At 38.4% G+C, this 13,647-nt stretch overlaps 1 protein-coding gene across 3 annotated transcripts in view; it reads right to left on the bottom strand.

Annotated features, from left to right (window-relative positions):
- The window catches only part of cntn3a.1 (contactin 3a, tandem duplicate 1), an 89,598-nt gene that overhangs the window by 58,956 nt on the left and 16,995 nt on the right, over nucleotides 1-13,647 (bottom strand). For all 3 annotated transcript variants that reach the window (XM_086068402.1, XM_086068401.1, XM_086068403.1), the window contains 2 exons: nucleotides 5,954-6,086; nucleotides 1,119-1,294 (listed from right to left, as the gene is read on the bottom strand). In XM_086068402.1, coding sequence (XP_085924528.1) covers nucleotides 1,119-1,294; nucleotides 5,954-6,086 — 309 coding nt within the window. The remainder of the gene's footprint in view (nucleotides 1-1,118; nucleotides 1,295-5,953; nucleotides 6,087-13,647) is intronic.

The raw sequence follows: 13,647 nt of genomic DNA, 5'->3' as shown, positions 1-13,647 counted from the left end.
TAGAACACCAGCCCTCCAATCTGTACTATAGACTGGAGACGAAGACACACCAAACCTAGCCAAGATGGGTACATGTGATGCCCCCTATGCACCCTGAGATCATCTGTGCATCTTACTCTATATGACAAACAGACAGACAGACGGTCATCAGCATTCTGTGTAGCTGTGCCATCTATTAATCGATAGTAGGGCTGTCATTGGATATGGACACCAATCAAGACTGCAGGACCTAAGCTCACCTTGCCATCAGTGATCCCTCAGACTCAGACTCTTGCAAAATGTGATGTATGAGGCCTATAAAGCCACATCTATATGGTGTCTGTCAAGGTCCCATCACACAATCTCACAGACTTCATCAATTGAATCTCAAGTTAGAAACAGCCGACAGAGTGAAACACTCAAACGAAGTATAAGAGCGCTAACGTGAATTATATAAACATGAAAAGCTGATTTGTGTTTTCTCGTTATTAACTCAATTGAGAATGTTGTTATTGTGAGAAGATCACATCTGAAACTTTCCTAGAGAATCCCGTTGGGTCATTATATTTTCACCAAAATGCTACATCTGTTCCAATGAAACTTTTACTCAGGCAAACAACAGACTGAACTAAAAATACCTCAAGTTCAATTCAGGAGACCCAAACTTTAAATACATGAAATTAAGATAAAAACCAACATAAATACACTTATAAAAAAATTACTCTTAGTTTATTTTTTTTATTTTTTTTTTGTCATTTTAGCTTATTAATGTTTGTTTAAAGAAGGACAAGAAAATATCTGTACTAATAATACTATAATTGAGGGTTACTTGCAACCTCTTTTCTCAATTCATGAATTTGATCAAAGATATATTTGTCATCTTAACCCCTTTTATCCACAACTTGTGGCAAAACAACCAGCAGAAAATATTATTTCCAGTGTCTCTTCTGGCCGAGTTCTTCCCAAGCACACAGCTCAAAAAGACTAGTCTGAATCTGTGTCTCATTATGAATTTTTTATTATTATTATTTATGATTATTTTCTTTTAAATTCTCAAGTGGTTATTTTGCTTTTCTCTTAATAACAGCAAGATTCAATTGGTCAATAATAAAAATATCAGTTTTCTCATATGAACTTACAGGCAATGTGAAGACTGGCCTCTCTGCTGACGATGGTGCCAAATGAGTTTGATGCCAGACACTGAAATATGCCAGCATCGTCTATCTTACTCAGATGGGTAATGTGCAAGTTTCCTCCCGTGAGGGAATATCGTGAACCCGGTGTCGGCACGATGAAAGAGTCATTTAGCCTCCACCTGTGAAAATAAGACAAAGAGCGAAAAGGGCAAGTGAGTCATAATATAGAATATTTTTAAAGAATGAAGAAGCGCTGCAACTGGAATTCTCCCAATATCTGAATTGCTTCCCAATATACACTCTGAAAGAGATTTTAGCTTCTACAACTTCTGAATGTATATCAAACTTCGATCGAACTGGGTAACAATTGATGGAGATATAATTTTGTGATAATTTCTTTGCCTATGCTCTCATCAAAATTCCATGTCCGAGAACATCCTTGGAATGCGACGTATGATTAAAAAAATGCATCTTTTTAAGTTACACATTTTTGAAGCAAAACCTTTTTTTACAAATATAAAAGCAAATATACAAATATGAAAGCAGAAATACAACACGTGAAGTTGAGATAGAAACCCATTTCATTTGTTCAGGAATCAAAAACTGTAAATGGGAAGTTGCACACCATACCAACCAAAAAATTGCGGCATTGAAAACGTCTCCATGGCAGAAATAATAGCACATTTTCGAGTCTGATGCAGGCTTCAAACCAAAATGCATTAGCCTGAAATGACCAACAAAACAGCTTACTCAAGATTGTTCTGCCTTATTCAGGCTTTTAGCGAAAGACCTTCCTTCAAAATGAAAAGCTCTAACCTCGAACTGACATTTCATGTTCTTTTATGTGCACATGTCCTTCTACCATCCCACAAACCTGACAGCATAAATGTGAGCATGTGTGTGTGTGTTTGTAATGGGCTTCTTAAAGTGGGAACGTTAATGTGAACTGATTATTTTTAATGGTCTAAAAAAACCTTACTGTTGTTTTTAACTCAATGCATCATGTGATTAAAAAGGATTGCACCACAAGGTTGGGGTTCTTCTTATCATGTAATTCAATCGTTTGTATGTTTTGCAAAACATTTATTCAGGACTTTTTTATTTATTTATTACATTTTCGAAGAGTAAAATCACGGGGGAATATAATATTTTATTCTGAATTACAAAAATTAAAACAAGAACGAGGGAATGAAATTAAGACAATAAGCCTCAACACAACGCCACAATTACTGCTGTCTTGATTAACTCTCAAAGACACGGGCTACTAATTTTGACTCTCCCTCTATTTTCCAATTGCAATGGTTTTTGAAAAGAGCTGTGGGCAGCACTGAAAAAGGGCAAGAATAAAGTGGCACATGCAGCAGACCAGTGCTCAACGTCAGATTAGATGATTAGATTTAGTGATTTGGTGTTGCAGCTGGAGCACGTCCACCTAAGGCAAATCATCGGGTGGTGGTGACGACTTGAGGCTAGCCGGGCGGGGCTCTATACAGTGGCCAATATAAAAAGTTTACGGACACCTGTTCAAATGCCAGGTTTTTGTGATATACAAAAAAGTGACCAAAATAAATCACTTTTCCACTATTAAAGTGACCTGTAACCTATACAACTCAATTAGAAATGACATATTTACGAGAGTTAAGTAAAAAGAAGTACAGATAAACAACTGATATAATGTGGTTTCACAGGTCTGTATACCCTCTTTTAACTGGGGATGTGGCTTTATTCAGAGAATCAATCGAGCACATTCAAATGTATGTTAAATAGAAGTTAGCGCACACCTGCCACCATTGAAAATACATCCGATTAACACCAAATCAACTTCAGCTGTTCTAGAAAGCCTTTCCTGATTTTTTGTGTTAACACTAACTGGAAATTGGGCTAATCCTAAATTTATTTTCTTTGACAAAGGACAAACAGGATGCTGCCACCCCCATGCTTCACTGTACGATCCTTTTGGAATAATTCCCCAAAAGCTCAACCTTGCTTTCATCGGAACATAAAACATTTTCCCACGTTTGTTTGGGAGATTTCAAGTTTGTGTGTTTTTTTTTCTTTGTCTGATAAGACTTCTGTCTTGCCACCCTACCTCACAGTCGACACATAAAGAAGATGGGAGATTGTTGTCACATAAACAACTTGTGCTTGCCAGAAATTTCGGAAGCTCCCTCAATGTTACAGCAGCCTCATGGCAGCCTCCCTGACCAAATTTCTTCTCTTTCATCAATTTTGGAGGGATGTGCAGTTCTTGGTAATGTTACTGTTGTGCCCTATTTCTTCTACTTTATTAGGATTCACTTTGCTGTGTTCCATGGTATATGTCATGCCTTGGAAATTATTCATACCCTTTTGCTGACTGATACCTTTGAATAATGAGATCAGTCTGATTCTGTCGCAGCTCTCTGCTCACCAGGGCTTGTGCTGTAAGATGTGAAGACAAAAATGCCAGGAACCTTTAAAAAAAAAACTGTATTTTTTAAAGTGTGGTTTAGACTTTTTATATCCACTTTAGTTGTATTCATTGGGTACGGTTAGACAAATTAATTTGTCCTTAGTGCCCCTTAAAATAGACCTACGTTTGCCTTCCTCCTGGCAATCCACAGAGGAACCAAAACTCCAACCCTCACGACAGTGACTTTTAATAAGCAAAAAGCTGCCACAGTCATGATAGCAATTAGTTTTGTTCATTTAACCCTTAACGACCACCTGAATATCCATAAAAGTCATATCCATGAAAGGGAAGTATTACCGCATAGCAGCTTGTGAGCAATCTAAATGGAGTATATCAACTGCCACCTGGCACATGCTGTAATTAAAGCTCAATTTAATGTGTCGCTAGAGCTGGACATGCTCTTTTGGATGAAGAAATAGTTCTCGTTTTATCGAAGACAAGCTTGGGTTAGAATGTCCACACAGAAATAGTAAATAAATTGTTCAATGTGTACTCCATTTGATAAATATAATGCAATTATATACAATTGTTGCAATTAAATATAACAACCAGGATGTGGAAGCTGTAACACTAGCCGAATAAACTGTTGTTAAGGGGTATCATTTCAACCTATTACACATTAAAATCTTGGCTATTTGCATTTATTACGATGTGCATAGCACCAAATGCTATATGGTCCCAAAAGATGTATTGTGGGCTAGACACAAATTAAAACATATTTTGGTTTGTTTTCATTTCTAGAGAGAGAGGTACTGGGCGTTGATCGATGCTGAGACACAAGACTCAAAAATGCTGAGACACAATATCACAAGGCGAAAATGAATAACAGTCAAAACTCAGATGTTTGGTTCGCCACAGGATTCTTGACATGTAATTTTTTTCTATGTGAAAAAATTGACACTAACATTTCTCTTCCCAACAGTCAAGGTTTGATTCAAGATGTACTTGGTATTTTCAGGGAGGCGGTATGTTCAGGATAATACATCAGATCAATGTCCAGTTGTCAATGAAAGTGTTAAATTGTTTTTGGGTGCTAGTACAAGCTCTAATTTTAAACCTAACTCGTAATTTTGAAGTATGAAGTTGTTTGTTGTCATTTTTTTTATCAAGTGTAAATGTATGTATGAGTGTACTCAACTGTATGTTCTGAACTCTGGCCTGTGCCACAAGCAAACTCTGGTGCTGTTCAGATTAATTCCATATGAATATGTGAATAAAGAGACGAAGATATCAGATAAACTACGATTATTGAGAAATTAAATTAAATGCAGGGGATTTCTGCCGGAGCCAAAAGGCTTTTTCACACAGCGTCCTGTGCAGAGAGTGGACAAAAACAGCCAGCTTTGGCCGCAGCAACAGAATCTGAAGCTACATACTGTAGCTGGTAAGTTAAGCGTATGGACAGGTTGAAACAAGATAGCAATAGTATATAGCATTAGTTTTAGCAAAACCAGAATGACTGCCAATGTTTATGCATTTTTCCCCATTAATGTCTGAGAAAGAGATGTAAACTTGTAAACATTAGATGATATATTTATTGTTTATCAGCGTTTTTGTTAATATAATTTCTTAAGTTTACTTTTTTCCCCAATGCACTTCAATGGGTGTCAATTAGAGGTTAAATTGCGCTATGGTAGGGGTTAGACTACAGATTAAATAGTTACAAGTTAAATATAGTGTATTCATACCAATATACTATATATACTAAATATATTGGAGATTATGGGGGCTGGCGGTCCAGGCTCGCTGATTGACCGCAAAAATGAAAAGCTTTTTTATTTTTATTTTTTTCAAATAACCACTAAATAAGTTATTTAAATAGACATATTGTGCCATCTTATGATTGGAGATCTTTTTTTTTTTTACTTGCTGATTGGCGATCATGATTAAAAAATTATTGTGTAAAGCCTAATTACAATATTATATTACCAGTAGTATGTGAAGCTTATGTGTACGGTAACTGCATCTGAACTTCAAGTGCATTATGATATTTCACCTCCCCAGGTGCAGACTTCCTACAGCCTCTGAAGTGCAAAAGAGAACAAGTGCTAAACTCGTTGGGAGAATATGCACAAGGACAGATTTGACAGGGTGCGTCTACATTTCATGGTTGCTCCACCCAAAGTGCGTATCTGGCAGGAAGGTAGGAGTAAATAACTGACTTAAGTCAAAAGGGGAATATGTGCGGCAAGAATAGCGTGCAATGTGTGCCTCATATGGCCCTGAGTGCCTTTTAAAAGGTTACTAGATACTAGTGGTCTCTCGTAACCAACCCTAATTTCATATTTTTGTTCTGCAGCAGGTCTTATACATATAACCCTTTAGTCTACAGCACAAGTCTTTTCAGCTACCACCCATAACACTAAGCGATGCCTGTAGGCTTTACCTGTAGGAGGGCGGGGGATGGCCTTGGGCCTCACAGCTAAACACCACCGCTCTCTGATTCTCTCCAGGCTGAAGGGGAAACACCACGCTGCCAGGTTGTTTGGAGAATACAGGCCTAAGCAAAAGTCTGTTACCTATGTGGAGACACAACAAAAATATATCAGTAGTAGTACTGATGCCTCGAGTAAGCCTGAAAAAAATAGTTGTGCAAGCAAGCAGATAGAGCAGAAGGAAACAAATGGAAACTAATGCTGTAGAAAAAAGGCAAAGTCATGCAGAATTCTATTTCTTTCCGTAACATAAGTTGACAGTATTTTTATGAAGATGCATCTGTTAGAATTGAATTAACTATTTAAAACTACCATCAGGATAGATTGGGCGATTTTTTTCCCATTGTTTAACAGTCTTCCCAGAACAGTAGAAGCTTTACTGCTGCATACATATTTTGACATTCTCACTTCCCATACTTTTTCAGGTCACAGCAGTGTGCACTGTCTAAGTCACAACATCAAGTACAATATTTTTGAAGAAATGTTGATAAAATCCAGGAACAAAATAAAAACCAAACAAAAGCAGTGTCATTTTGTTTGTGAAATTCCCTTCCTACTTAATTATACAGGTGCAACAGTGAATACAATAGTCAGCAAGGCTCATGGTAATTGCATTGCAACAATAGATGCTTGGGATAATTGTAAAGGGAATTCATTAGACTTTTTGCATTTGCATTTACAGAAATGTTACAGAAAAGTGAACGCTGTGTAGGTAAGACAACTTATTTGTAAGAAAAGCAGGTTTCCCTGAAGTCTCTGGAGCACTGAGAGTACAAGATTTATCCACAAAAATAACTCTGAGAAGGTGGAGATGTTTGACAAGGGGCCTTGTGTGCTGATTGTTCACCTCCACAAGGAAAAGCCTCTCAGAAAGTTGCACTGGCTAAAACACTGCTCACTGTGGTCTGCTTTAGATTATGCAAATCGGGAAAGTACCACGAGAGAGGACATTTTAACAAGAAGATTTGAAATAATAGTGTAAAATACTGTAGAGATCAGTATGTTTTTAATTAATCTTCAGTCCATAATATTACACAAACAAGATTGTTTACTTGTGTGGGTTATCTCTGGGTGCTCTTGCTTCCTCCCACACTCCAAAAATCTTCATGTTAGGGGAACTGAACACTAAATTACCCATATGTATGAATATTTGTTTATTTGAGCCCTGCGATTGGCTGGCGACCTACGTACCCCGCTTCTTGCTCAAAGTCAGAGAAGATAAGCTCCAGCTCACCCATGACCAAAATGCAGAAATGATGGATACAAGTTTAAATTGTTTCCTCCTTAAAGCAATCAATAAAATTAATGTGAAAGCAAAGTGCACTGCATTTAATATAGTCAATGAAGAGCAATACACTTTAATTATTTTGTCACACCACTACGCGCCTATGAAGACAGTTCTGAAATGATGTATTGTATCTGTTGGAAGACCATTCCAATTTTTGGCATACGGTTAAATAAGGGTTGGAATAATAAATAGGAATCGAATACTGGGGCTGCGGTTGAAGGCTCCGTTCACACTGATGCAAACAACCTGAAACTCTCAGTTTCCCTCTCGGGATGAGATAAGGAGATTCTGAAAAGCTGCAGGAGGCTTGCCTACCTGTATTCAAACTTTAAATATCTAGCTGCTGCAGTGCTGCAGTGGATCAGTCTGGAATCAACAGGCCAAATACTTTTTTTTTGCCCTAGAGAATTTAATTTTGGCAGCCAGGTACATTGTGGGAATACATCTGACAAGTAACCAGAGTTGACAGATTGTCACCTATTTGAAGATCTAAGTCGGGTGCGGCCAGAATCTCATGGCTAGACCAACTATGAGCACCTCTGGGCAGAGAAAGCAAAATGATGAAAAATCACTCTATCTGGCTTGTGCACTGATCCAAAATCCTGACAGAAAGTTCCCGTACACTACAGCAGGAGCAAGATGGAGGTCATTATGAAAGAGTCTTTGAAGAAAATAGGTCGCCTCCACTCTTATATGTCACCTGCTGCCAGATTGTGATAATATGGAGTCATTCCATAAGGTTTCCCAAACAACGAAAAACTCAGCTTGCTATAGAAGGTGGAAAGAAGGAAGGGAGGAGGCAAGCTGTTTTGGGGTCTGAAATAAAAAGTAATCTCAAATTCAATACTAGCTGACAGCAAATGAATACCTCCAGCTTACCTCAGCATGAATAAACAGGCACATGGGGAGTCAGCTGTGGGGGAGTTATCGGCCATTTGAGAGGTCCCAAATCCATTCGTTTCAGCTCAAGGCTTTATGCATCAAAAAAAAAAATCTTACTTTTAAGCATCTCTCCCCTCTGTCCAGACCGATAACGGACACCTTTGTGATCACTCATTGAGGGACAAATATTATTTCAAGGATTAGGTTGTTTCAGGCGATCAGACTGTAGGTTCAAGTATATCTAATCAAAGTATTTGAAATATTTGAATAATTTGAGGCACCTTTTTTTTCTCAAATGTGTCATGCTGACAACATTAGTACTATACTATATATATATATATATATATATATATATATATATATCACCAAATGATTCCCGAGCACGCTCACCGCTCCCTCAGGGGATGGGTCAAATGCGGCGAATGAATTTCGCCCCACTTGGTGGGTGTGACAATCAGTGAATCCTAATCTTAATCTTAATATAAAGCAACGGGGGAAATAACACACATAAAAAGACAATGCCAAAGAGTGAAAATGTTGGCTTATGACTTTCGCCACCATTGCCTGCAAAAATGGAAATCGGACCAATATTCTCAGGCAACATCCAAGCATGACACACTATGTTTGTCATGATCAGTAATTGCTGGTTTCGTATTTGGTTTTGCTTTATGTTATTTCTCTTCTTGTGGCTCATGTCTTTCTCGTTATGGTTTTATGTCCACCTGTTCCCTTGTGTCATCCAGTCATCTCCCCCAGCCATTTGTGTCTTGTCCAGGTGTCTCTCGTTGTCCTGTCAGTTTGCTTGTATTGAGGCCCCGTCCAGACGGAACAAAGCCGTCTTCGTTCCTCAAACAAGTTTCGTACACACAGAAGCATTTCAAGACTTGTGTGTGTCCAAAAGAAGACGCTGAGGACGTTTAACGGCTGTAATGTATATGCCAAGTCTGGAGTGGTGCTGTAGCGCAGCCACAGGGAGTTAACAGAAAGAGTAAAAGAAGAATCAGCGAAGAAGACGGACACTTTTTTTTTCAAACTTTATTGCAATCTACAGAACAAACATGGCTTTGCATGTATCGAAACAACATGAAAAAGGCAAACAGGAGAAGTGACAACACCTTGTTGAACGTGGGAATAAAGAAGCAAAATATTTTGCTGCAAAAGCATAAGCAAGCTAAGGAGGCTGCGCAAAACGACTACGACATGGCTATCCGCCATTGCTGTTGACAGACTGACGGTTGGCGCATACGTCATCAATCTGCGACAATGCGTCGTCATCAAGCTGCGGCCATTACGTCATCACTGGAGGAATATCCTGCATATGGTGTCCAGACGGACGCGTACGGGGTGCGTTTTGAAATCTTTCCACTCTGGAGACCGGTTTCAAAATTGATCGTTTTCAAGCTCCGAAACCGCGCCATCGTGTGGACGAATGGCCTGAACTGTAGGAAACTTGGGAGGATACATTGAAACTGGCTTTAGTGTGGACGGGACCTTAATTCCTGGTTCCTGTTCAGTTCTTGTTGGATCATTTTTCTTTGCTTTCGCTCATCGTGCTGGTTAGTCTTCTAGTCCTGTCTATGTAAGTGAGTGTTTTTTTGTTTTTTTTCACTTTGAGTGTTTCTGATAGTTTCAACAACCTATTTTTCTTCTTATGTTTTGTTCATTAAACGTTTTTGTGAGCACACGTGTCTTACCGGACTGCTTTCTGCATTTGGGTCCACAACCCCCCGCATACCCCGTGACAATGTTGGCGTAAATCAAAAGTACTACATACAAAATGCAACAATATCAAATTATGAAGGGTGTCCAAATAGCAGACTCATTGGGGGAAAATATCATTGATTAGGTTTAACTCCGTATGCAGGACTAGAAAATTAAAGGTATTTCTTGGTTGTTATTTCCATTGACCGTGTTCATAAGATAGAGAAACATGCTGCTTCAGCAAGGACCATTTGTCATCGAATTAAAGCAATATACCTTGCTTGTATTCCCTTAACAATGGTGAGAAAGTTATTAGCTGACAGATACAAGCTACTAGGTGTTACTTTAATAGAAACATCAATCAAAGAGTTACAACTTTTTCTTAATCCACAGTCATTAATTTTTTAACTTTGGTTAGATTTGGACGATTTTCTGCGCTACAAATTTGTCACATTGATTTAGCACAAATAAACTGAAATCTACAGCAAATGCCCCTGTTTGTGAGACAAATTAGGAATTTCCTGTATATGTAAATCATATTGGACAGTTGCATCACAAGACAAATTTAGTAAAAAAAATAACATACGCAAGCATCATTTTCGTCCGTGTAACCCACAGCATTCTAGTAAATCCTCATGAGAACATGCACTTTCAAAAGAACAATGGTGGTGGTAAATTTGAAAAGTCACTCCCAATGTATTCAGGATGACCTGCTATGCTTACAGCTTTCCAGTAGCTTGACCACAGACAACACCAATGATAAGTCATGTCACTTAAAGGTCCCATAGTATGAAAATGCACTTTAGTGGGCTTTTCTATCAATAATATGCATCCTCGGCCTGTCTACAATCCAACCAGGTATGAAAAAAGTCAGTCCGCGATGTCTTTAGCTTTCTCCTACTTTCTCAAATGTGTGCTTCAAACAGGCAGATTAAACTTCCGTGACTTAGTGACGTCAAAAAGACACGGAAGTGCACTCGACCCAGCCCCCTCGGGTTAGTGGCACCACCTCTGGTAAAGGTTTGTCACGCCCACTGAAATTCAAGAAGGTGGCTGCTCCTTTCTTTTTCTCCCCCTGCTCGCAAATGCTCCATGGAGAGGGGCAACAAAGATCAGGAAAAAATGGTTGCTTCCTTCGTCTTTGAGAAGACAGCGGATACATTTTATTTTTGAAGGACGTGTACCGATATCATTTCTCAAAGGACTGTTTTGTTAGCGAAAGCTTGCTGGATTTGCAACACGCTTAAACATAATGTATCGGTCCCAACAGTGTGACACGACTGCAAACGGGAAAGATGTAAGTTTAACATTTTTGATTTAGCCTTCCTTCCTATCCTTTCTAATAAGAGATGTGCACCTCCTACCATATTACTGGTGTATTTTTAGTGCTTAAAGAGGGAGCTACATTTGTCGTGTGGAGGTTGTTTGGTTACAAGAGGTCAGATATGATAAAGCAGACGGTGGTTGGATAATATGAAGCGTTTGCATATTGTGTTGTCAAGATACAATCCGCGGTGGTTAATTTGCCGTGACTGGCAACTTGCCACCTAGTTGACATGATTTTATGATGCTAACCGGCTGCTAAGTGTCGACGAGTCGAGACGGCTTGAACGTTGCGACCGCGCAGTGCCCTAAATGTGCACATTTGTGTTATTCATAACCGCTTGTAAATGTCTACAAGCATTCACGGCAAATCGGAGACATTCACAGCAAAATAAAGTTCGCGGGAGATTTGCCGGTTACGGCAAAATAACCATTACCTAAACAATCACAAACTAACGCTACAACATCGTCTCTGTAGTAACGTTATGCTACTTTTTCTTATGGTAAAAATCACTGCCCCTTCAAGAGAGAAGGGTATGGCCTAGGCGTGGCCTGGTTCAGCTATTTACATAAAAGTGACACACCCCTAAAACAGGCTGTTTTAAACAGAGCGTTTTTTTTGGCTGATTTAGGGCCAGCAAAAATATTAGATCCAAAGTCAATTTTGACAAATGCATATTACAGACATGTCTTTTACACATTTGAGAACTATTTTTATATTTTATTTTTATATATATTTTAGTAGTTGAAAAGTTGAATAATATGAGACATTTAAATAAATTACCACCAATGCTGAATTCTGATAAATAAATAAATAAATAAATAAATAAATAAATAAATAAATAAACAAACAATGGACTGCACTACTTGGATGTGAGTCACCTCTAGATGTAGCCTACAAAACGTGGCATCCTCTAAATTGAACATTGAGCTAAATCCTTGAACACAGAAGTTTAGAACATTCAGACATGCCCTCCCACTAAATAAAAAATGGATGCATCATATAAAAGGAAAAAAATGGTTGTTAATGTTCCCTCTTGTGATCAATGGCATTTTTTCAAATGTCCATCCCTAGTTGGTAAAGTAGGCTTCACCTCTCTCTTTTTTTTTCTGTGTATTTACAGCAACTGAGAGATGAGATATCATTGTGATTTCACAAAGTAAGAAATACAATACAATGAAACTGACATTGCCATTTTCCTCAAAATTGTGATATATCTGCAGCAATTTTCACTTGATGATTGGAAGGGCCAAGCTGAGCACATGTTAGCCCTCACTGTACAGGTCAAAATGCATCTTCTAACTTACTTCAACATCACCTCTCTGCTCCCTGACATACACAAACACACATCCAGCAAGCACCCTTGGGGGGAAAGAATGGGCAGGGATCTGGTTAACTCCAGATGAACTTTCTATGGGAAACGACTTCCTCCTGGCTCAACTGCACGCCCACATAGCTGGCTGCCTGGTGGATAACCTCCCTCAAAGTAGATACCTCACATTATGACACTGTGCTTTCTCTACCCAGTATTGTGCTCATGCATCTTAAAGTACTATCCACATCTTTCTTAGAACACCAAGGCTTTGAGGGTCTTAATATATTCTGCTATCAGTAGGCTTCCGCCATGGCCAACTTTCCAACTCTCTTCTCTCATATACTGTTAGCAACAGAAACCACATCAATCATAATCACAGGACTTTTGTCATTAGTAAGAAGATAATTATTTTCCCCCTTTTTTCCTCAAATAAGAATCCACATATTTTCATACCTGACCACCATAAGCAGCTGCACTTTTAAATAACTTTTTGAACATTTAATGTTGATGTCAGCAAATTAAATATGTGATTTTTTTTATTGCAGTAACCTAAATATTTTTGCGTAATTCAATCTTAATCTGTCATTACAAAAAAGGGCAGAGCTATTGATCGTATATTTAGTGAATATTTGCAAACAACAGCCCATCTTGGAAATAAAAATGCTTTCAAAAGAGGTTGTTTGCCTGTAGCATAGTCCTCCTCAAATAGCGGAGCAGGCCCCACTGGGGGGCGGCTTCGTGTGATGCCAGGGATGGGCGGGTGTGACACCAAGGAACATGTTTTGTTTTATTTTCTACTCGAATAAAGTGTAATTGCACATCCATTACAGTAGGTGGCAGTGGCTCTCTCATTGTCAGTGTACAAGGATTATCATCGTCTCTGCAAGTTCTTTTTTTATAGAGAAATTATAGTATTTATAGTCGCGTTGGAGAGTTGGGGGATGGGGTTGGGTTGTGAACTTTTTTTTCTTACTGGGGGTGCGCAACAAAATAAAAATTAGTTAAGGATAAACTACAATATATCCAGAGGAATAATATAATTCCAAATATCTGGTAGTAAAACACATTTTCAAGCAATGTACAATGTTTTTTTGTGTAATTGTGTAATGCTGCGTAAAATGCAATGTTATTTACC

This window comes from Leptonotus elevatus, chromosome 2 (genome assembly GCF_054856555.1).
Source record: "Leptonotus elevatus isolate MCC_2025b chromosome 2, RoL_Lele_1.0, whole genome shotgun sequence".
Taxonomy (NCBI): domain Eukaryota; kingdom Metazoa; phylum Chordata; class Actinopteri; order Syngnathiformes; family Syngnathidae; genus Leptonotus; species Leptonotus elevatus.
Note: the sequence above shows the minus strand (reverse complement) of the source record. Positions and strands in the feature narration are given on the sequence as shown.